Below are 22,819 nucleotides of genomic sequence, written 5' to 3' on the forward strand. Positions count from 1 at the left end.
AACATCTTTCTGTAAAAAAAGCCTTTTTTCTTTTGTATATTTATTTTCATTCACAGATACAAAGTGACAGTGCTCTCATTAGCATTTATTAGTTGTTATTGTTATTTTTTTCTGATATCAACGTGTTATCCCAAAGTTATACAGCACCGTGTCAAATATATTTTCATTAAGCCATAAAAAATATCAATTCGAATATTTCTTAGTTAGTTTCAATGAAATTAGAATTAATTATTATACATCTGTCACCGTAACGCCATAATTTACAGCGTGCCGTAATTTTGCGGTATTTTACGGGGTATTTTCATCCTACCATATATGGAAATGCGAATTCCATATATGGAATGATTTCGAGCGTTTTCGTGCGATTTCATGGCTGCCACCAGAGTTTGACCCTGAGACACCCATCGCATCGACCTCCGCTGCGCGTCGGTCGATACTCCCGCTGTGCTGTCTTCGTGCATACTTTGAGGTATCCTCGTAATAACCTCATATTATAATTATAATACATTGGTACATTACACTTATTTAGATTGACCTAGCAATTTTAATAGTGTGTGACAAGAGTGACACTGTGTAAAACGAATACTATTTGCATATTTGTGAAGCAACAACTAGCTTGACATACTGTAACCATGTACAAAACTCATTATTTTTTTTCAATATTATATTAATTACACCCGACACATGTCATCATTTTCTACACACATGCTTCGACCATTGACTACACTGTCTTCACAAACCCTTACAAAAATCATTATGCCTCGTATGGAATTATCAAATAACAACAGTGACATGAAATGAAAGTATTGAGGTCACCGATAAACAAGGGATTTCAAGATCAATGGCGTAGGAGTAGTGTCGTATTCATTCCAATCAGAAAAGAAAAGTATCGAATCAGTTATCGTAAAACGATTGCCCAACGATTTTTTGGTCTTGCATGAACATCAATATCGTTCTATATTTGGAAATATTGAACGCCACGTGTTCAATTGCCCGCAAGCACTAAACGTAAGTGGACACGTTTTCAAAGCATATAAATACATCGTGTCGCTATTAATCCACTTAGTACAGTTCTGCAGTTATTTACAGTGCTCGTGAATTTGACATCAAAGGACTCGACATGTTGTACGTGACACTTGGATCCGGATCATCGCCTTATGTTTCAAGTCAAATGATGTACGTATGTGTCGTATTTTTACACATTATGACCCACAATTGTAAATACGCCTCATCCCTGAATTGCAGGTCAAACTTATGGATACAAAACTTAACAATTAGAACTAAATATGTTTTTTTATTAGTTTAAAATTGTCTTCAGATCATAGTATACAACGTTGCTATAGCAACGTAAACTTTTAACATATAATAGAAGCACTGATGCTAGTAAATATTATACAATACTTTTACAGAAACATATTTAGACACTTCATGCAGCGTAATATACAACTTGTTTAAAAAAGCTGAAGCATATGTTATTACAATCATCTGCATATACGCAATCCGTCCGTGCTATTTATAAGATGAAAGAAAAAGGGCGGCGAGATCATCAATGCAAGAAAATATTTGCTTAATACACTTAAACAATCTACAGATTACTATGGCAGGTAAAAATGTCAACATCGTTACTCAAGGTATGTAAGTTAATGTGAACGCTTTAAAACTGATACTAGATATACGACGTGTAACGAATATATATGTGTACAATTGTTCATGGGTGGTTAAGTCTTTAGAGTCGACGTAATGGAACGCTTACAATAATCACACAGTTTATGTTGAATATCTACTACAAAGAGACAAGATCGCCATTGCATTTACTAAAGTAGTGCTCAGGCTATGTTTTTCCAAAGAACATCTTTTTATAACAATGTAGAATGTTCAGATTACTTTGTTCGAGGTATATTCATTAGAATTGTAAAGCAGGTGACTCATGTATCGTTTTAACACGTGCGATGCATGGTTCATATTCATTTATGCACATGTTGTATTGAATCGAATCATTGATGGTGTGTCGGATTTTCATACACTGAACTTTCAATATCCATTATGTACTTAGTATGTAAATATCGAATTCACAAATTATAGTTGTATTTGTTTACATTATGTTACTAACGTCTTTTGCAATTTAAAAGGTAATTCGCGTGACTGAAAGCGTTTAAAAAAGTGTGTTCAATAGTCAGAATAGTCGAAAAGCACACTAGCGAAATTTGCCGTCAGGTAATCCCATAGGCAACTTAGTAACTTTAGAAAATGTCTGAATTACGGAGCCATTTTCAACACATTTTTCTACCTCAATTGTTTGTGATCAATATCTTGTAGCGTCAGCGGCGACATTATGTAACACTTCACGCAAATACGTGACACGAATACAACTTAATAGGGATGTAGCGACTTGTAACAGCTTATACGTGTAATTATAGAAATACTTCCAAGAGTTACTTCCAGGCTTGTGTTGTTTTGTCCGGAGATGCGGTTTGATCAAAAGTTGTAGTGACCTGAAACAACAAAGAGAGAAACGTATTTGGCTTGTTTCGATGCACACAGAAATTGTTTCTTTTCAATCTTTGCCAACATTAATAGGAGTAGTGCGATATTTTATATTTTATATTTTATTAATAAATTCAATTATCATATGAGAAACTGTGATGTTCGAAGTGTCCTATTGTTTAAATGGCGGCGATTGTTTGCAGTTTTCGTTCCCGAGTACCATGTGATATTTTTGAAATGGCGGTAATCGTCGAGCCGCGTACGTGCAATATTTCGATATTTGTGTTGATAAACATTGATTTTCCCACAATTCAATGCGCTCTTTCAATGCAAATCGCAAGTATGAGTTTTGAAACCTAACAAATTACCTAAATAAAGGTAAGTAACGACTCACTATGTACTTTGCAACAGTCAAATTTGCCATTTTTATTTATAATGAGACCACCGCCCTTTACACTTTACACTTCGATCCGACGACAATGATAACGACGTAACACTCTAAATCCACAGATATCATTCTACTACCTCTGCACCTTTGGCAGTGTTAGCCACTTTGTAGTATAAGCTCATGTAATCTGTGTCGATATTAACGATGAAACTATTCCGACTCGCGCTATTTCACCTGTGCTCGGCAAGCGAACGTCTGGCTTATTTTGGAGTTACCTTGGAAACACTAACGGGCAAACACATTCCTATGATTTGGATATTTTAGTACATTCGAAAATAGATTTTACAGAATCTTTGTAACTGCTTTGTAAGAAATTGCAAACATTCGCTAGTTTTAGACATTTAGTTTTTAACAATAATTCTGGTGAGGCAAATATTTTGATATTTGACTGCACAATAATTCACATCAAGTATTCACGTCCGTATTCAAGTACGCGCACTATGCTCTCCCACGGGTCTCTCTCGCTACTTTTCACGTTTTCTCGTAGACAGGCGGAATTGTTGTGCTGATGCAGTTGCATATATGAATAAGATGTCTGTTTTAATGCGACAAGAGCGTAGCTCGAACAAATATCAGTTAATACCACATATTATACCCGGTGCTAGCAGCAAATACCCCGAAACCATTTTTAATTGAAATAAGACTACGATCGAGATATTTGAATAGTTCTCCCCTGATAGTAAAACAGACTTCAGGGTGTTAATATAATGACATTTCATACTCATATATATATATACGACATGAAGATTTGAATACTGACAATATATTCAATGTAGCTCAATAACTAGTTCAAACACGATCTCTCATTTACCATGTCTCGCATATATTGACCATATGTTGTTTACATGACTACGGAACATGTGTGTGTTCATTTCAACTGCATGCCTTTAGACAATATTTAATTGTTTTCGAGAATTAAGTACTATAATTTATATCCCGAGACGTTTGTTAGAATTTTTGTTATGCAACATTTTAAGAGTAATAATTGCGGTATAATGCACTTACGGTTTGTCCAACTTTAACTCCAGAGTTGGTTGTTGACTTTGATTCAGATGACGTATATGTCTTGATAAAGACGCTGTTACAGTGATTGCGACGCCAGGCAACCTTCACTTCGTCATTCATCACACAGTGAAAAATAAACACGGCAAATCCCTTCAGGAAAAATAATTCAATATAAAGATCCTATTCGATAATAAATTTCAAGACGCTATAATCGATTCTCGTTACTTATGGTTAATCCTTCATCGACAACATCGTGTGATGGTTTACAATTAGGAATGATCCTTGATTTCAATGTATTTGAAAAGCGGGGGGTAATATAGGCTGTCAGTATCGCCCATGATGACATACATTGCGAAATGTGTAAGATACGCATACAATCACAGTATGGTTAATCAGAAATGCCTGTTACCTGTGTTGAATTTAGTATGACAAACAGATACTGAAAGAATACGGTGTGTCGACTGAATGATAGAATCCCAAAAATCCAGGTTAATCCAAGTATTGGCAAAAGCAGCATGCTCGCCCGGAGGCCAGACCTGTACAAATAGTGTTTTATATAGTTACGAATTGGAGATTTAAGGTGACTAAGAGTTACTAGTCGTATTAAACACTTTATGCTTTACAGCGGTATACATACTGGGAGGCAATGCTTTTATATGCCTGAGGTTTGTGTTGTGAATTTCAAATGTTGTTAAGTGTGTTTTGTTTGTCAGTCTCCCTGTAGAATAAAATCATAAAATCCAATTTTGTAAACGTGTCCGCATTTTAGAGATGGATTTTGTTTCTCTGATATCAGCCGATATCCCGTTTACATCATTTTGCATATTCAATTGTGCTGCTGTAATTTTACCAGCGCGTGAATATATCAGTCATATCAGTTAATACGTTGTATACGTTGTAGCCGCTCATTCCACAAAACGTATCTTATACATTGTGTATAAACTAATATATTGATCATAAATAAGAACTTCAAATAATTCGTCATGAACATATAAGAGCTATGTGTTATAGTGTATTTAAAGATTATCAATCGATGGCGTCAAATGTTTAAACTGCTTGCAAGGACTAATTAAATCACTGTCATTTATATATCACATAAGTTTTTAATGCAACGTATTATACACGTTTAAATCGGGTCTATTATTCCCACAATTGTGCTTAAAAATTGTTTACCCATACACGGCAATTCAAATTACTAGTAGAAAACATTTTAACTAATTATTTTTAGTTATAATAGCGTGCGCTGTCCAGTATACGACCAGGATTGTGTTTGAGACTCACTAACATTAACTGTAAAGGTCGTTTAAAGAACATAAACATTTTGTCTCCAGGTTAAGAATCCCCGGACATTTGCATATGAAAATATGCATATGTACGTGTTTTTGCATGACGCTCACTCGCCAATTTCTACGCGCAATTAAATTTCTTTGTTTCAAGCTACCGCTACACGCATATAATTTTTTTCAAATTTCCAGAATACCATATTTCAAATAAAGAACTCCACACTGCCTATTATTGCTGGGTAAGAGAGATCGAACATGGACATTATTATGCATATTCCCGTCCTTGCCCTGTTGTCACGCAATAATTGATAGTCTGTCGTTTGTTATTTCCTAAGCAATACATCAAATTATAGTTAGATAAATATCAATGATTTTTTGGATCAATCCATTGAACGGAAAACAAAAACCTTAGCCCAGGAACATACAAATTATATAATTGTTTAATTTTTCATTAAATAGTGGTCTTGTTTCAGACATTTAATTCTATTCACAATTATATTTCCTATTTTATATAACCACCTTAAGTGACACCATGTAATACTTACTTAATTTTCTCAATTTCCGTCTTTTTCGCTGTTGCCCGGATGTTCATAAAAGCACGCATGACAGCAGCCAAGACAGCACAGTTCACCTGACATATAAACATTGCCATTCATTGATGTAAGTAAATTACGAGATTATTTACGCAATATACATCGATACAAATAACACGCACATATATTGGATACGAAGCGGTTCAATGCACAGCTCACATATATTCTACGTGCGTGACACTGTAAACTGTTAATATACGAAAAAGACAAGCTCTGCAAAATGTATTGTTATTTGCATGACAATGTGTTGATTAATTTAAATATATCTGACGCCAAATAAGACCCCCCCCCCTTTCCGAGCCGAAGGGGATCAAGGTTTCGAACTCTATGTCAGTGTTTGGTAATGTAATAACTATTGTAAGCCGTTCACTAGCGACAATAATCAATATATAATACAAAGTTAAAATTTGTGAGCAAGTACACAGTTTGTAAGTAGTATTCAATTTCCCACTTTAGTTGTCCAAAGAAGGACAACGTTGTTTGTTTTTAGCAGCAGCACTTATAGTAGTCAACTTCTTTTATGCAAATCTATGTGGCGTCGTTTTTGCAACGTCTGTGTCATTCACGAAATGATAATTCAGATAATGAGGGTATACGGAAGCGATTATTTCCAATTTCCAGAGTGTAGTAATCATATTTCATTTCCCAGCAGGCAAATTTCCAGGACATTGATCTGACACGTGTACTTACCAAAATCACAAACAATGCTGGGCCAATGAATGCATATATGTGACCATCTTCGTTGGATAACCAACAACTACAAAAAAACATTAATAGTTTTAGAATTATATTATATTTAGAATTATATTATATTTAGAATTATATTATATTATTATACATCTTTCACCGTCACGCCATAAGTTACAGTGTGCCGTAATTTGCGGTATTTTAAGGGGTATTTTCATCCTACCATATTAGGAAATGCGAATTCCAAATACAGAATGATTACGCACGTAAGCGTCCTTTAATAATAAATAAAAACATGGCAGCCGCCAGGGTTTGCCGGACTCTACACAAAGAAGTTCGCTGATTATGTTCTAAAAATTTAGGATTTCGGCATTACCATGGTGTACCCTTGGACGGAAAAGTTGTATAATAATAAGGTTATTACGAGGGTACCTGAAAACATGCACACAGACAGTACGTCGCGCGTTGGTCGATACCCCCGCTGTACTCTCTTCGTGCATACTTTGAGGTATCCTCGTAATAACCTCATATTACATTATTGCGTCATAGATTATTAAAAAAATCTTTGCATACCGTTACTTGGAAACATTACATCATTAGTTGAGCACATAATGTATTCTCTCTCAAAAATACATGTCAATTAATAACAAGTAATATAACTTACTAATCTCGAGTTCCGTAGTTATCAAATCCCACCGCCATAGATATGACAACTATGATAATAGGCATGACGTAACCAATGACGTAAAATGTAGCCAATCGATAACGACCATGGAATTTGTTTCGCACTTTGAAGTAGAGCTGTATCCCCTGTGCTAGCATCCAATGGAACACGGCAAGGTATAGATAGTGGAGAATCACAGCAATAAATGCACACGATGCCTGAAATGTGGTATAATACATCGTATTACATTCAACTTTATAATGTATCATAGACGAGAATGACCACCGAAATCTCGTTGACAGCGAGAGAGCAAGTCAATACTGTTTCATTCTCCTACATCATCCCGACCAATATTCCAAATACCTTCAAGTTGGGTATATAGTTTAAAAGAACAGTAGACGCAATTAACTTAATGGGACATTGTAAAGTGGTTATCTTACTCTGATCTTCAACGAGATCTTGATGACTGTGACTAAGGTATACTATTTTATTCGCTTTCATTAGATTAATGTGTTTGATAAAAACAGTGTATACAGAAATAATAGGTTTATTTCGACGCTATTCTATAAGTTGATTCTCTAGAAATTCAATTTAGGTGAATACAAATGTAATAAAGGTATAACAAACTATTCTAAAAAACTAAAACCATACCTATCATAAAGATACAGTAAAGAAATGTTACTGGTACTTGAAGATGAAAAATTAAAATATTACTTTTCCATGAGTTTTTGTTTACCATTGATAATATTGTTTTCTTGTCGTTTATGCTGTTATTATGTATTTAATTAATTTTTTAATTTTTTTTTTAATAATCTTACTGTGGCCTCAGTATAAGGACTACATGATGTAAAAATATGTAGCTTATGACTGAGTGATTATTTGGATTTGTATACAACACATATGCTAACCTTATGATTTGTGGCATCAGCTCCCGCAAGAAACGTTATTTGACCAGCGGCTAAAACTGCAGTAAGATTCAACAGTATGAGGAACCGCTCAGATTTTAATCTAGAGATAATCAATACATAATTGATAATATTAATATTCAGTGGATATTAACATCTAACATTACCTTTGATAACAAAAATTGTACCATGCAACGCAGGATACGGAATAATACTGTTTAAACGGGATGGTATCGAAGTACAATTTTACTCACAGTTTTGTGAATAATATTAGTTAATGCTTTCTAAAATGGTGATTGGCATAACTTATATCTGTGGCGTACTATATCGTAAATATGTCTACCTGAAATAAATGATTGACCCAATTGTCAAAATGATTCCTAGGAGCGAGAAAGAACATCCGATGTATGTTATTATACCTAATGCTGTGCGATGCGACTCCAGAACCTGTGAAAGGTAGAGTAATCAAACAAGTATACATCAATGACACGGTTATTATCTCAAAGACAAATTACAATCTCCGAAACTTTGGTACACTGCAGATATAAATGTGTCAAAATGGATGAAGATTAGGTAGTCTCGTCGATGCCGTGACAAAACGGGAAAACAGTTTTAAATTGATAGGAAAGTGCAGAGCAAATTAGAGCGAAACTAATTATCAAATGTGTGCAAATAGTTACAATACAGAAGAAAAATTACTTCTGTATATCATGTTTTGGCAGCAAGGCGTTCGCTGTATGATCATGTGACCGTCGAAGAATGATAACAAATTGTGTGTCAATCTGACACAATTATAAAATAAATTACAATATCATCGAATATCAAATGATTAATACATATACATATACATATATATTTATATATCGCTAGCCAAAGCACCGCTTCATAGGTTTGAATGATACGTGGTATCGATTATTTGTGGTTCATATACGTTGGCTACCATTTCCCATGCCTTCTACTAGTTGGCAAAATAAATAATAAACAAAACATACGCATCCAATAAACCCACAGACCAGTAAACATTCGCATTTTCTATACAGTTTGTTGTCGTGATTAGTCACGGGTTACTATAGTTCTATTGCATCTATAGCTCTTTTCCTAGTAAGCCTTAATAATACTCGGCTGACCTGCACTGAAACGGGCATCATTAATATCGCAAAATTCGTCAGGTGTGACCACTGGCAGGTAATATACAGATCAGTTTGATCAATAATATTCGATCCAACTGTTGACCAATGGGGATTATCGGTTCTGTAAAAAATGGAGAGAAGAGAAAAATATACGTGATTTCATTACAAGGTGAGATTTCACATTCTACAAATATATCATATCCACATCACCAAGTTCTTTTGCTTCACTGACGATTAATGTACGCCTGTTACAATCTTGTCTTTTCAATATCAGATTGAGATGTAATATCGTTCTATTAAATACATATGAATTACAATGTGCTTGGTAGCTCCAAGCGTCGCAGCGGATGTCACTACTTACCCAAAATCCAAATAAGCGCAGAAAGGCGCCTCATCATTCTAAAGTAAATAGAATATAAGATTATATTATTTATTTTGACATAAAAGGGATGATGTATCTAGTCATGGTAACACATACCTCATCACGAAACATGTTTAATAAAGTCGTATAACATGAACCCTGATGACATTTCGAGAACATGGTCTATCTCCACTCTAAAGCGATTACACTATTTCCTGATGTTTTCAATACAGTCACTGATGCGTACTGTGGATATGAGTTTCCAAGGAAATCTAGGAATATTGTGTATTAACCTATACCATCATTAAATCGTCTCTATGCAAGTAGATTATTTGAACTTATAAACGGATATCAATCTACAATTATTTAAAAATAAATGAAAGGGATATTTTACACATCGGTCAATGAGTGCCCACACTTTGAAATAAAGCTTTAGTTTATTTAGTTTTTTGAGAAAGAAATAGTAAATCTTAAAAAAAAAGTTCAATTACTCCATGGGAGCGTGACGTCACCGTGGTTATGCGTGTATGTGTAAAATAATCTTCTCTTTTAATATCACACACGGCAGAAGCCTGCGTATGGCATATATGGGGGTGATCTTTACCTGTATTTGTGAATTCAGTTTATGTTTAACAATTATTGGGTAGGGTGACGATCCAATTATATTCATTTCAGGATACACCGCCATTGATATCACATCACTGTTTATCCTCAAGTAGTTGACGACACTGTAAACAGAAAATTGTACAGTCATACTACCACTGGACATGACGTAAAATGTTAATAGGTTGACCATTTGTCACAAATACAAAATTAACATAACCCCGCGTTTAGTACATAGCTGATAACCAGCGGATAATGTACCCATGAAATTGACATATGAAGTTAACCTATTAATCGATGGTTATATTATTATTATTCACGATGTCGTCTCACTATAATTTATTAAAATGCATATTTTATCGTTTTATAATAAATTCAACGCCCCGATTGAGTCACGTGAAACTATCTAGTAATACACTTGCCTTGATTCACTATCATGAAGGTTTAATGATTCATTTTCCAGCAGTAAATAAGCAACGGTCTTATATTTAACGGCAACAATCACGATGTTATTGCTTTCAGTTCCATCTATCGCTGATTGCGTGATTTCAATATATGATTCATCTTCATTCGTTGTTTCTGACCCAAATCGGAATCCTCGGAATTCCGCACTTTCAAAAACGAACACAGCGTAATCTGAGTGCCAATGGAGACTGATTTGTCAGGTGAATACATTTTAATAAACAGTCGCTTTAAGGCTAAAAATGGAATCAGAGATTGACGATCATTAACCGTACTAGTTGATTAAGATGGCTATTGCAAAGAAGCAAACTGTCAATCTGACCCCTTAACATCATTTTACAAAGCTGACAGAGAGGAATGGGAATGTTAATTATCTCACTGAATGCAGCCTGATCTAGAATCACATTTGTTTTCATTTTTATACCGTGATGATAATTGACAAACACGACATTAAATACGTGTGAAACACTGTATAGAAACTAATGCCTAATTTACGTATACACAATTCGTAGCGTATGTTTATATTAATAAAATGTACCCATGCGTATGATTGTGAAACCCTTTAAACATGAATACATAGTCACGCATCGCACGCAAATGACGCAATAGTGACGATAATAGACGATGTTTTACTTGACTATTCAAAACTATCTGAAAGCAACAAAAAATGTTGCTATTTTCTAATTACACATTGCGAATTGAAATATGTGTTGTCCGAAAGCGAGAAAAATGAAAAGTAGAATATATGTCTAGGTATACCTATTGTACAGGCCCAGAAAGTAAGTAACATGTATTCACATAGCAATGATATTGTATGTTTTAGAGAAAATACAAGCAGCAATACCCAACTATAATCCAAACATTTACAAATCCGAGAACACACAGCGGAAACAAAAACAAAACAAACAACACACTGTCAAATCGGTGAGAGAGAAACATGGACCTCAAGGCACAAACCAAGAAGTGATGTCAGGTGTTTGGAAAAGAGTCAGCACACAAGAGTGGCACCCGCCATATATCTCAATCATGAATTTTTAGGTCATCCTCGTGCAAGACAATTGACATCCAAGGCTTTTATTACCATCTGTTTCATAGAAACATGATACTTGTCCACCAGCTGATGATACTTGCCATAGAACTTTTTAAATGACAACACCAGTCTTGCGCTTATAACCCTTGACTTAATAGTTTAAAACAGAGAAGACGATGTCGTTGTAAAAAAATCAGAATACATACTACATGCTCTGCCATAACGGATAAGCTGAGATATGTAAACGTTATAAGCGGGGGAAACAGGAATATTGCTGTTAAGGTTTGTAGAACAAATGTTTGTAGAATAGATGTAGTAAGTTATTAAACAAGTATTAAAAAAATACTTTTTTACCGTTCCGGTTCAAAATATGTACATTTATCAAGCGAGTCTATAAAATATATTCTTGATTTATATCAACTTACTACTTAACCAGTAAAATAAATTGATGATCAGAAATAGTAAATTTCTGAGACATAAACAGAACACTTCACATATGTTACAGAAATAAGCATGTATATGAACAGGAGATTTTAATGCATGACGACTAAGTGAAAAGTATGTACGTGCAATAAATAACGTATGAAGCAATTATTAATTACAATACATTCATGGGTCGTCAACTGAGTATACTTACCAATATATTCAGTATGCATCTCGACATACACATTTGGAACTAAATTAATAAGCGACGCAGCAGCATTAATCGATACATTGTCTACAATTTGTAGTACCTCCAATACTCCAATCTATAGATTAAAACAAACGTTATATTCTCAGGCTGATTTTCTCATCAACGATTCACTCCGAACTGAGTATAAGCGAAGACACATTATTGTCACGAAGATGCAATGTAATCAACCTCATGCAGAAAAGCAATATAATGCACGTAAAACGTAAAACGTGTTTACAGTAATCGATTTTGATGTGTCTACGTCACTCAAATACATATACAGGAGTCTAGATTCTGTAACAAACAATTAAATCTCCTTTTTGTAGTGTCTGTTATTCATGTGCGACCATGTGATATTTTCACAGCAAAATAAACCGCGGACACTACTTGTAATGGGAACAGATGTGTAACGATTTTATATAGATCTATACATCTATATGTATATGATAAAAAACAACTTATATTAAAAATGAACATACAATAAAACGTTATTTAAGTTAAAGGCAAGGCGTAGACTATTTCAATTCATATATATATTTAAGTGGTGGTTTGTATTGTGTGATGGGCATTACTACAGCATTGACTTTAAATAAGACTAAGTAGTAGATCATGAGTTTCTTGATTCAAAACATATGAGCAACATTTAATAAGTTAAATCAAGCGATGTACGCATACAGTTCAGTGCTTTACTAGTGAAATACCTAACAATACATTTCACATTACTCGTGTTTTTTAAATGTATTACGTCACACTTTTCTGAGTGCAAAATAAGAAGAGTCAAAACGACGAGCGAATTATATTTGGTTATCTTAGTTTGTAGGTTATTAAAGCAACCATTCTATGTGCTGCATAGGTTGGGCATTTTTACACTACTTAAACCCATGGTATAAGTATTAGAATGTATATGACATTCACAGTTACACATGTTAAGAAATAGTTTCCGTCAGTTACAAACTTCTATGTAAATCTCCGCGCAAGCGATAGTGTATGTTGTCGTTAAAATTGTGCATTTAGCACGGTTAGTTTACGACAAAAACTACAAAATTCCTCTACAATTAGCTTTAATATCTTCAGCATCATAACCAATCATGCATTATAATAAAAAGGTTATTATAAACAACTATATCGATGTTCAAAGGAAGGCATATAAATCATTTTAAATTAAAATTAGTCCTCGTCAATCCTATACAATAAACATTTTGGTGAATAATCAGAAATTCGATATTGCCACAATATTATACTCAAGTTTGTGTGTTTGACTAATCGACGTTTTGCGTACTATGATGTCCACCACACTAACGTAAAACGGGTTTGAACAGAATAAATTTCATTACTTGATTTTTAACATATACGTATTTCTATGAAGGCTCGTCAAGTCATAATGGTTTGTTGACGTTTACACCTAAATAAGTATTGTCTAGCTATAACAAGCTATTCCAGCAAATTGTTTAAGTTTACGCTGGGTTATAAGGTAAAGTAGCATCTATCTCAATGTTTATTGCTAAAAACGGAATAAGTACAACACAAAGTTTGTGTCGGATACGTTCATGTGTAAATGTTGGCTACACTATATATCATTTAGGTTATCGCAAACGTGTTTAGTCAATTTTCGAACCACAATGAGTTGCACAAAGAAAATTTTTTGCATGGATGAAAATAAATCAAATCAAATAAAAACAATATGTACAGACTGACATATATCCAAAATTAGTGAAAACATCGCACCTTATTCTTCTTTTGACGGTCCTTCCACATTTCAGCGAGGGGAAGTTGTAATAAGAAGCCACAAGATTCGATGAGGTTCTATTTATTGTTGAAATATAAAAGTTACATATATACTCCGTACATGATAAATGTATTATAGATTCAACAGAGATGATAGTGGTGTTTCATACTGTATGATAATAAGCACAGTAGATGATGATTTATAATTAACTACAAAATAGTACTTATTTTATGTGCTGATAGTTTCTGATAGGCACATTAATAATTCAGGTGCGTATTTTCGAATACAGTATATAGTGTTCAAAATTACTGTTTCCGTTCAGAATAAATTATAATGCATGTTCAACAACATGAGAAATCATACAACAATATTTAGAAAGTTTAGAAATTGTACCTTACGAATGATTATTTGGTTCAGAAATCAAAGTAAGTTTCTGAAGTTAGTTAGTTAAACAACTTGAGTTCAGTGTGTAATCCACTCAAATAGAGAAAGTAATGAGATTCATCTACTACGAATTCTGTGTGCTTAATCAAGACCAGATCCGAATATTTTTTTAAATTGTGATTGAACAATGACTAAACAACGTTATTCAATACATTCGTGGAATATGGTGTCTTTGAAAAAATGCCCTGTTTTACATTTCGCAATGTACATATACAGAAGGCCTGTGCACTGAAACTTCAATAAACATCAATAAACACAACATAACGTAAAAAACATTAACACATATCATAGCTACATACATACTTGAAATATCTGTCTCTTCTGAACTGATGTAAGCTGGGCATCGAACATATCGTCATAGTTTGAAATATGTATTATATTACTTAGTAACAGTTCAACTTTAGCTGCAGTTACATCAGCGCCAATAGTTGATGCTTCTTCACGTAAATCAGCTGCCTGAGAAACATAAACACCCGGTAAACAATACAACATATACTTATAAAACTATATGTCTAATGTGACTTGTAAGTGATAATTATTAATATATTCATCAATATTAAAAATTGACTTTACGTTTCTGCAGTAATTATGCATAATTTAGACAGTGTAGCTTTTCCGAAATGGGTAATTTTAATGAAGATTTACCTTTTCAATCAGAAATATTCCCGATGCAGTCGTTGATTCTGGTTCCCCTGTAAGTGCACGTATTACAAAAAGTCAATACAATTTCAAAATATTCATACTAACAGATTAATTGTCATTTTTATTGTAGTTTCAATATCGTCGATGTAATAGTATTATAATATAACAAGTTCTTTACATTGAAATTAAATGTCAGAGATGACATTTAATTTCGACTCGAATTTATAAGATAAAAAGTATGACATTTAGATATATGCGATGAACGACCTCACTCTGCATGAGCTTCATGTGCATCAATTTAACCAATTTTCGTTAAGCCAAATCATGTAGTGCATGCTATGCGAGTACGCAATGTCACTAGCAAGAAACAACAATAATCATCTCCTAGACAGACACTTTTCTTGAACTTGTGGTTAAATATGATAATGCTGTTACACAGAAATGTTCTCAAAAAAGGATTCAATCTCACTTGTCTGATGTGAACCTCAAGAATCTTTCAAATGTAATTAATTATCTTGACAGAATTATATATGGCGGTCACCACACAAGGAGCAGAATATTTTTAAGATCCTGATATCCTTTGGTGTTGATATTTCCATAACTGATTGATGTGAATATGTAGTGTATTTCTTTTGTTCGTGGATTGTGGTTTTCTTCTATATTGTTTTAGTCATTGATTCCTTGCTGCTAGATTTGATCACTTGACATGTATTATAATATGATACAAATCATGATAGGTGTTACACCTGTATCACCACTTAGACGTCAGTGGTCCATCGTGATCAGTTATCTATTTTGTCAAGAGATCAACGTCTCATGGATCTAGCAACACTGTGTTGCTTTGTAAAGCATCGAAAACTTCTCCTGTCGTGACACTTCTATTTAGTATTGCTAGACATGTACGTGGGCTTTATTCTATAAATCACTTGTTTCAATTGAATATATATTATTGTTACGTGTCAAATAATTCAATTTTGTGCTTGCACCATTGAATGATGAATTAAATAACGTAGTCTCAAAACAGACTCAATGATCTCAAATCGCTCATATATGTAACAATTTATGAAATACGTTTTCGTGAATATATTCCCTTGTCATTGCTTACCTTGAAAGATGGAGACATAAAAAATACACTGCGCCAAATTACCAGACTCGTCAGAAGCATTGTAGACAACTTGATGCTCGCCTAATGACATCCAATCACCCGGAATGTGGCTGGAAGTGATAGTAACCGGTTGCAGGGAATTATCGGTAGCCGTTATATTTAACCAAGTCACCTGACTTCCGGAATCTGTACCAGCGCTTATATTTTGGTCAGTTTGACAGCCCAGAATAATCGGCAGTTCATCGTCTGGGAATAATGTAATAACAAGTCACCAGTTATCAATGTAATCGTTAGTATGTGTTTAATTGCAGACTATACCTGCAGTGTAATTGCAATAACAGGATTGCATTGGTTAAACTAATATCATGCAAGTTATATATATATTTTAAATGAAATTTAAACATTGTAATCTATTTTATCACAGCCTTCTATAAATGGCAAAGTCAATTAATTTATGAGTAGGGCGATTGAGATATTATGATGTACTTTGACGAATTATATGCACGAATTTATTAGTCTTTAGTTCAGAGACGTTGGACATGGCACAGTCATACTGAATTGCAATAGTTTTCATAGTTTGTTTGTACCGTCATTGTATGCAGTTACGTAACGCGACCATAATTTGCATTGTGAGTACGTTACAGATATGTATCCATGTATGGACACCCGTGAAATGGTAATGTAACTAATATTAACGCGACACGTATCGAAGTAGTATTATCCACATAGAGTGTAAAATGAAATATTTGTATCAGGTATAACTTTTATATGTTACCATGAATGCAATACGCATAAAACGACCAAGCTGCATTGCATGGTATTGTACCTATCGTGTCGCACCTTAGAAAATCGTATCGTAACGCAACACAATGTAACGTATCGTATCGTACATGTATATCTTACATTGTTGGAATTTGACAGCTTGAAGGTTAACGAACCATTCAATATGATATTTACAAACCTATGATCTCAATAGTAAATTCACACGTGTCGCCAATGTTTCCTCCGGCGTTCGTCTCCATGTATGACAAAGTATATAAACCAATCGTTAACCAGTCCCCACTGTATATATCATCTGGTGGTATTACATTGAGCAGTGCATCAGACGAATTTGGAGCATTCCATTCCATTATGGTGCCATTTTTGCCAAAGTCCGCCGTTTTATTCAAATTACTTGGACAATCTTCAAACACTGCTGACACTATACATGTGAAGACAAGAAAATTCAATCTGATTGACGTATGATAAATAGTTATATATAAAGAAGAAAAATAAAATGAAATGAGTTTTGACTGTGAACAACTACCTGAATCTGGAGCATTGAGGCGGATACAAATACAAAGCTAATGAGACGAACCTCAAAGGTAACCGTGAATATATTCGTATATGAAGTAAAGAACATATACCAAACCGTAATAACCAACATTGACAAGTGCACTCATTAGAAGAGCTGTTCATTGATTTATTTGTATTCTCATCTTAATTTAATAGCTGACACACTACAGTTATTTTTTTCGGAAGGTTAACCATTCCACTTTGTAGACATAAATTTGCAGTTTTATCTTATTATTTATAGATTATCAGTCAATACATAATATCTCTATTCGATCATTGTACAGTAAGGCTTGCGACATGCCTTTTTAATAAATTGCGCGAGAACAGTGCATAAGACATATACATGGCATAATTCTAACAGAATTACAGAAACGCGGACAATTATGTGAAAAAATAAAATTTCGCAAAAACACAATTGAATGCCACACAAGTTGTTCAAACAAACTTTTAAAATGCTGACGAAAAGCCAAAATAGTAACATCATCAGAATAATATATAGTTTTAGTCCATATTTACAACAATATATTAGTCAAAATAAGAACTTAATTTGAAAAAAACTAAATGAGCTGAATGCGCGTCATTCATGGACAGTAGTTGATTAGTTGTACATCCAATAGCATACTTATAGACTGTGTTCTTAGTGACATGGTAGTCATATATATTGATGATACGACTGAAGAAAAAAATGAATACTTACCTGGCAGAGAAATACTGAACATAAAACCAAGAATAACTGTCATTTTAATTATGGAAACCTGTGCGAATAAAAATACAAAAGATATTGTGATTATTGGTGATCATTCAATCATTCAAGATATATTTTATATGGTTGAATACCAATTGGAATTGCATTCATAATTGTAATTATAATATTGTCATTGTATTATCTAGCTGTTGTTGAAATTGTAGATGGTTGTCGCTACCACGTGCGCTTAATATAGGTTCACTACTGCCCACCACAACTACTTATGCGCACGTGAGTCAAACATCTTTATTTTTATTTTCACAACCTTATTAAACGCTTCGATCGATCGACGACTACCGCCTTTTAAACTCCCAAATCGGGTAGCTATTAGTTTTTTGTTTTTGTTTTTTAAATTAAACACAGTGTTTTAATTTTCTATACAATTATCAGTGATTTAAAGTTCAACATTACATGTTTTATTTATAGAATACTAAACGTCAATCTAAAGACAGGATAAAATGTTTCTAACTTTAAAACACTAATATTCTTGCAAAAAAATAAACATTGAATATATGGTAATGTAAACAAACCTCAAAATTTACTCAATTTATTTGAATTATGTCACACTAATTTCAATGTGTCATTGCGAACCCTACATCATGTCCGGGTAAATTTCAAACTCATATACAGAAATGTATATACTTGTCATTGTACTTTACGGCTGACATATACATTATAAAGAGACACTGACCCATATGCTTTTCCCATTACAAAAATAGAATAAATTGGCTACATATTAAGAACGTAGATTAACAACGCGAAAACTGAATCCAATTTGTGTGCAAATCAGTAAACATTTTACAAGACCATATCATTATGTTGGTGTAGAATGACCTACTATCTAATGAGTTTAATATTACGAACATAGCTGAGTGTATGGAATGGCTGCTTTGTGTTTGCTACGAGTTGACAGAGGTTATCTCATCTAAATCAGCATGCTATGTTGTTACTACTTTGTTAATAATATATTGTTACAAGTAACATTACACGCGGATCCTGTTGCTATTTTAAATATACTAATATACCCTATTATACCTTTACGCTACATTTCTTGCAAACCGCATATTTTTCAGAATTCTCATTATAGAGAATTGCTATGATGGTTTAGCCACGCGGTTATAATAAACGTGGAAATATGCACTTCAGCTCTAATGACATATTTCTGTATACAGATATCATGGCCGATATTTACTTCTTGTATAAGTGTGTATTTCAACATATGATAAATAAAAATAGGACAGCATTCAACGATAGGAATTATCATCAAGTGACGTCGTGTATGTATATTGTTCATTTCAAACGACGGCACTAAATAATACAAGGACATACAAATCGGTTACCGTGCGAGGAAAGAGAAATCAATACACTTCACTGTGATTTATCTTGGTGCGTCATGCTCTGTTACGTGAGCGTCTGTGTGCGCGTGCAAAGTGTCCGGCAGCCATGTCACATTTTTGCCATCACTCTGTATCAAATATGTTCAGTGTATAAACCACTTCTGCTATGTAGACTTGTTTTGTCTGAATATTTGTCTGTACTATGGATGCGATAATAATATGCTACTTTAGGTTCAACAGTTTAGTATTTTGTGTTGGTATGTTCTAGTTTTAAAATAGTCTAGTATTAGTATTTTCTTATATTTCATACATTAATAACGTAACTTGTGTAAGCGTACTCGAACGTAACTTCGCACGTCGAACGTTCGAAATCACAATTCCATAGTAGACATACCAACAGAAAGACCGCAGCTACCTGTCACAATATCCGTCGTCGTCTTTACTTCAACTAACTGTACAAGACCAGTAAACATTTAATATGGCCAGTAATAATCCCCTTTATGAAATTACAAGTCCACGAGCACAAAACAATTATAATAGCTATTCTATTAGCTTATAAAGGATAAAAAGTTCGTATTATACTCATATTAGATTCGATATAGTATAATGACAATGCTACCCACATTAATAGCTTGTGACCTTTATGATTGAATTGTTCACATTCTAATTTCATTTCCTGTTTCCAGGAACTTAACTGTCGGCACGTTTTCTCCTGATTTATACTTTAACGAATGTCACAGCCTCTACATCAACGACTAATCTGTCATTGCAGTGGAAACATAATCATTTGTTCGGCGTGATCATCCAATTTATTGTATATCATTGATTTTTTACGACATTCTCGAGAATAACAATGTGTTGTTGCGTTTGCAGTACCTGGCAACTAGACTCTGTGGCTATTTCATTTTGAAGAGGTAATTGTACTGTTTTTATTACGTGCGTGTGCACACTGCAGTATGATTTAACGTGTATCAATTCGTTATTTTATCACACATATATTTCTGTTCATATGGCGTAATATTGGGCTATGCAAATGCGTCTCCGTGTGAATTACTGATACGTACACCCAATGCAATGCGCATGTGTGAGGCTCATTTTTCATCAAATGATTTGTTTCTGATAGACGACATTTCAGGATATTGTAGTCTCTCCTGGCGTTTTTCGCTGTTTGTGCTAATTTCAAAAGCATGTACGAACCAAACCGAATGCCACGTGCTTGGAAGGCAGACTGTTGTCTAATTTCTACTGATGAGTAAACTGTCGGCTTCGGGAATCGAACACGACCTTTCCCATGTAAGGCGAGCACGATAACCACGAGTACTACTTCGTGTCTTGAAAAAAACAACAACGTGCATAACGGTTTGAAATGTGGCTGCGTTTTTGTTGTTGTAAAGTTCTAATTTATCTGGCTATACAGGAATAATGCGTGGATCCGACATTGAGCGTCTAACATCAACGTATATACTGATGACCTGACAGTGCTCGTTTAAAGTCATCTTAAGTGGACTGTTGCGTGAGTAGGGTTTTTAACATCTCATGTATGCCGATGACTTGGTTATCCTTATCCCGTGCAACCGTAGTTTGCGAACTCTCGTTAATATTTCTACCATCCTAAGGAGTCTGAATGTTTGTACTTTATTGCTCAGAAGAGTGATCTTAGAAGAAGTGTAATTCCGCACGTATATCTTGTTGGCTCTAAGTTTAATATTGTGCATAAGCACGTTTATTGTGAATATGTTATTACTGATAATAGTATGGATGATGAGAACATAAATGACAAATTCAATCATTCTACGGCAGACCAAATATACTGCTTCGAAAATTATCTAGCTGCAGTAGTGATGTTAAAATTACATTGTTCCAATCTTTTACTCTAACAGGCATTGTTCACAGCCATGGTTTCAACATAGTTGTACAAGTATTTATGATCTCCGTGTTCGTATAATAATACATTTCACTTTTTCCGTGGCCGGCCGGATTGTAGTGCTAATGATATGTTTGTGTCCTCCAATATTCATACATTTGACGATCTTAGACGAAACCTGCTTTTTTCTAAATAAGAGTGATAATATGATCGATGTAGTGCTCTTATCATCTGACACGCATCTATGTTTGACGTTTTATGTTCTGTACTGTAAACTTATGTATACCCCACAGCTACTCTGGGGCATTAAAATTATTAGTCAAGTCTTTTTAAATTATGTAGTTTATTGATTTTACTACATGCACTTGTAATCTAAATCAAGATATGAAAACAACAAAGCAGAGGAGAGAAACAAACACATGTACAAATGTTCTGCTTGCAACTGCGGTGTTGTAATTTTGCACGTGTATTTCGGCGTTTCAAGATTTATTCGTGTAGTTTTGTGTTCGCGGCAACGTTGATGTATGAAAAAGCATATAATTCGACAAAATTTAGAAAAAACTAAATACAGACGCAGATATGTATTGTACGCCCAATCACGTTTTCACGAGCAAAACTTTGCACGACCGTGAATCATTTTAGCGTCGTTCGCGTTATTCTGGAAATAAAAAAAATAATCGCCTTTCTCTTATGAACCCAAATATACCCGAGGGTCGCAATATGTTATTACTCTTCATGCAAAATAATATCTCCGCCGACTTCAGTTCAGTTGACAGCAGGATATATCCCTACTGTGTGTTATTTACATTTGACAGCCATGATATATCTTATATTGATCCAATAGATTGTAAAATTAAGAACACAAAATGCTTGAATAATATAATCATATTTTTAATATTATAGCTATTAGGGCCGTGATAAATGAACAAATGTTAATTTCTTTAGTTGCTACGTTACTGAGCGCGCGCCCGTGAAATGAGTCAATTCTATAATCATTTTTTCACAAGTTGATGAGATATCTTACAAAAATTACGCACGAATACCAAAATATAAATTACATTTTGTCAAGGTATATGGAATAATCGTTTCCCATTTTGTAACCCAACAACCAACTTGAACAGGATTGAGAAAAAACTGAAACTGGTGTAGTAAAGCTGTCTGCCTAAAACTACTGTAACTGTATCAGAATTCCTGCCAACAGAATTCAATCAACGTCGATCACCCCTCCCCTCGCGTCCCATCGCGTGTATTTGAAATGTACAAACGAACCAGTAACTTCGCATGCCTATGTGG

The 22,819-nt window shown here is 34.1% G+C and overlaps 1 protein-coding gene across 1 annotated transcript; it reads right to left on the reverse strand.

Moving 5' to 3' along the window:
* Positions 1–1,274: 1,274 nt before the first annotated feature.
* LOC144359861 (adhesion G protein-coupled receptor D1-like) lies at positions 1,275–18,320 on the reverse strand. The gene is made up of 18 exons (XM_078012810.2): positions 18,278–18,320; positions 17,207–17,446; positions 16,246–16,491; positions 15,144–15,190; positions 14,802–14,954; positions 12,293–12,404; positions 10,586–10,799; positions 10,165–10,288; positions 9,561–9,598; positions 9,197–9,320; positions 8,413–8,516; positions 8,073–8,172; positions 7,165–7,382; positions 6,504–6,570; positions 5,766–5,851; positions 4,347–4,473; positions 3,938–4,087; positions 1,275–2,492 (listed from the first exon to the last, which is right to left on the reverse strand). Exons 1-18 carry the CDS (start codon positions 18,318–18,320, stop codon positions 2,433–2,435), a joined length of 2,253 nt encoding a protein of 750 aa, XP_077868936.2. The 3' UTR covers positions 1,275–2,432.
* Positions 18,321–22,819: the final 4,499 nt, after the last annotated feature.

Source organism: Saccoglossus kowalevskii, chromosome 5 (genome assembly GCF_978046115.1).
Source record: "Saccoglossus kowalevskii chromosome 5, keSacKowa6.1, whole genome shotgun sequence".
Lineage (NCBI taxonomy): Eukaryota > Metazoa > Hemichordata > Enteropneusta > Harrimaniidae > Saccoglossus > Saccoglossus kowalevskii.

Coding starts and splice junctions, on each gene's coding strand:
- LOC144359861 (XM_078012810.2), bottom strand. CDS start 18,320: ATGACAGTTATTCTTGGTTTTATGTTCAGTATTTCTCTGCCAG. Junction 15,191..16,245: donor TTATGTCTCCATCTTTCAAG/GTAAGCAATGAC, acceptor GTGCACTTACAG/GGGAACCAGAATCAACGACT. Junction 2,493..3,937: donor GAGTTAAAGTTGGACAAACC/GTAAGTGCATTA, acceptor TTGTTGTTTCAG/GTCACTACAACTTTTGATCA.